Source organism: Sinocyclocheilus rhinocerous, unplaced genomic scaffold, assembly GCF_001515625.1.
Source record: "Sinocyclocheilus rhinocerous isolate Xijiao unplaced genomic scaffold, SAMN03320098_v1.1 scaffold1575, whole genome shotgun sequence".
Lineage (NCBI taxonomy): Eukaryota > Metazoa > Chordata > Actinopteri > Cypriniformes > Cyprinidae > Sinocyclocheilus > Sinocyclocheilus rhinocerous.
The window spans coordinates 258163-260609 of NW_015626385.1; the positions used below are offsets into that span (position 1 = coordinate 258163).

General features: G+C 35.3%; 1 protein-coding gene across 1 annotated transcript in view; it reads right to left on the bottom strand.

Annotated features, from left to right (window-relative positions):
- Positions 1-761: 761 nt before the first annotated feature.
- Positions 762-2447, bottom strand: part of LOC107713389 (potassium voltage-gated channel subfamily H member 2-like) — a 28442-nt gene continuing 26756 nt past the window's right edge. The window contains exon 10 of the mRNA XM_016518890.1: positions 762-1742. Within this exon, the coding sequence (XP_016374376.1) occupies positions 1545-1742 (198 nt within the window). The 3' untranslated portion in view covers positions 762-1544. The remainder of the gene's footprint in view (positions 1743-2447) is intronic.

Genomic DNA, 2447 nt, shown 5'->3' on the forward strand with positions numbered 1-2447 from the left:
ATACGGTAGATAGGATCAGGGGTTTGGGGGGGGGGGGCACATTTTCCAAAATTTCCACATTTGATCAAAACTAATTAAATATACATTTCTAAATATTTATTAATTAAAGCAGTATTTCTTGGCTTTAATTTATGATGGTTTAAAAATTGCAAAAATGAATAATGAATTGCAATCTAAAGAGAATCATCACTTATGCCTATATATCTTTTTGTCGCCTTGCTTTTGATATTGGGGTCAAATTTGACCTGATGTGTAATTGTGAGATTCACCCGTATATGATGGTAAAAAGACTCATATACACAGAATTATAGACAACAACAATAATAATAATAATAATGAATAACAAATATGAACTAGACAAACATGTGCAAACTCCTGCACTAATCCAAGTAAACGTGACGATTGTTATTTAATGCAGTAGTGTTGAACAGTGCTTTCACATTGACACAGACACACGTTTGATCAGACGCGGTGAAATCGACCGTCCTTGCATTGTTTACCAGTTTAATTCAAATTAGATATAATATTTGGTATCAACAAAACATAAATCACAATTAAAAACCCCTAAATTCAAGCCTAGAGGCAGAACGATACAATCGTGGTCATGATTCACGTACGGATGCTGATGCACAACACGTTCTCATGCTAATATGTCTTCCTTCCTCAAGAAAGTTTATATTAAATATTATAGTCATTTAAATATAATAATGGTAAGTCTGATATAAAATAAATGGCTAAATATTAAAAGTGTTTATTATCGCATGCTTAAGAGCTTATATAAAGTTGATTTTTTTCATTGGTCCACACGTCAATGGAAAACCAAAACCAATTCATTTTCAAGTTCAAGAGCTCATAAATGTACCAAATAATAATTAATAATCACGTGACTGTGGCTGCAGACCGTAAACACCACAGACCAACGAAAAACATTTGGTCCAACCCAATCTTCAATATTTGGTTTCATTTGTGGTTTAAAGGATTCGGTATTGCTAAAGCTAATGTGTTCTAACTACAAAAATCACATCGAGTTGAAAGAAAAGCTGAAAAACAAACGAACGGAAGCCAAGCGGGACGTGACGCGCGATCAACTCTTTGCATATTGTTCATCCAGTGTCACAACACATGATATGCTTCATCATAGCTGTAAAAACCCGCCAATCACCTCATCCAGCCAATCCAGTGTGCTTGGGCGGGGCCTGAGGCTCCGCCTCCTTCATCGACGCACAGGAAATGAAGGCAATGACAGGACAGACACACAGGTTATTATTATTAGAAGGGTTTTCTTCTGTTAGGCCAGCTAACACTAACGAGTTCAGTCAGTTTTGGAAGCGCCGCAGACTTGAAGAGAAAGATCGAGAGAGTCTGGAAAATTCAGTGCAAGACATAATGGCTACTTGAAATTAGTAAGAATCATCATTATTTGTTTAGGGATATCCAATACTGGACGACAGCAGTAAAGACAAGTAAAACCGCCTCCAGTGAACCTCTGAACCGCCACAGTGCAAAACCAGAGCCAGGTTTTGGTCTGGTTTGTTGTGGTCTCTCTAGCTCCTGGGGTCTGAGCCGTGTTTCTGTGGCGTTTGTGAGCTCAGTGACGTGTGTGGCTCCTGCAGGGAGAAGCGTCGGTGGATGTCGGGGTCGGGCTCCAGCTCCAGTCGGGCCCCGAGGCTGGAGAATCCGGGTCGAGTAGCGGCGCTGACCGCTGGATGGAGCTCCGCGGAGCTGCTGAGAAACTCACAGGACTGCAGGAGAAAACAGAGCAGAGATGCTGCTGCTGTCACACTGTTTGCAAACCTGAGTAGTGTTCATACATTAGCACCAGAACTATAGTAGCTGTTTGCCCAGCCAAAACTTTAAATAGAATCAAAGATAAAATAAAAAATATAACTTCATATATATTACAAAAAAGCAACAAACAAAAAACAACAACAACAAAAAACAAATAAATATAAATTACACAAAATGTTTGAATATGTTAGAATATTTATAATATTATGTATATTTTAATTGTAGATTAATTTAATATGGAACATATAACATTTAGAATTTAATATGAAATAATATTATATTTTACTTCTGTATATATTGCGCACACACACAAACACAGATATAAAATGCAATAAATAAATAAATATAAAATATAAAATCTAAATGATATAGAAATTAATTCAAATGTTTTTTGTTTATTTCAAAAATTTATTCAAGGCCTTTATTAGGTGGTAGCAGCTCCTGATGGACTAAATGAAAAGAAAACTGTGAGTAGTAAACTATATATATATATAAGTGCTGTCAAACGATTAATCGTGATTAATAGCATCCAAAATAAAAGTTTTTGTTTGCATAATATATGTGTGTGTACTGTGTTTATTTATTATGTATATATAAATACACACACATACAGTATATATTTTGAAAATATTTACATGTATATACATTTATATTATTAT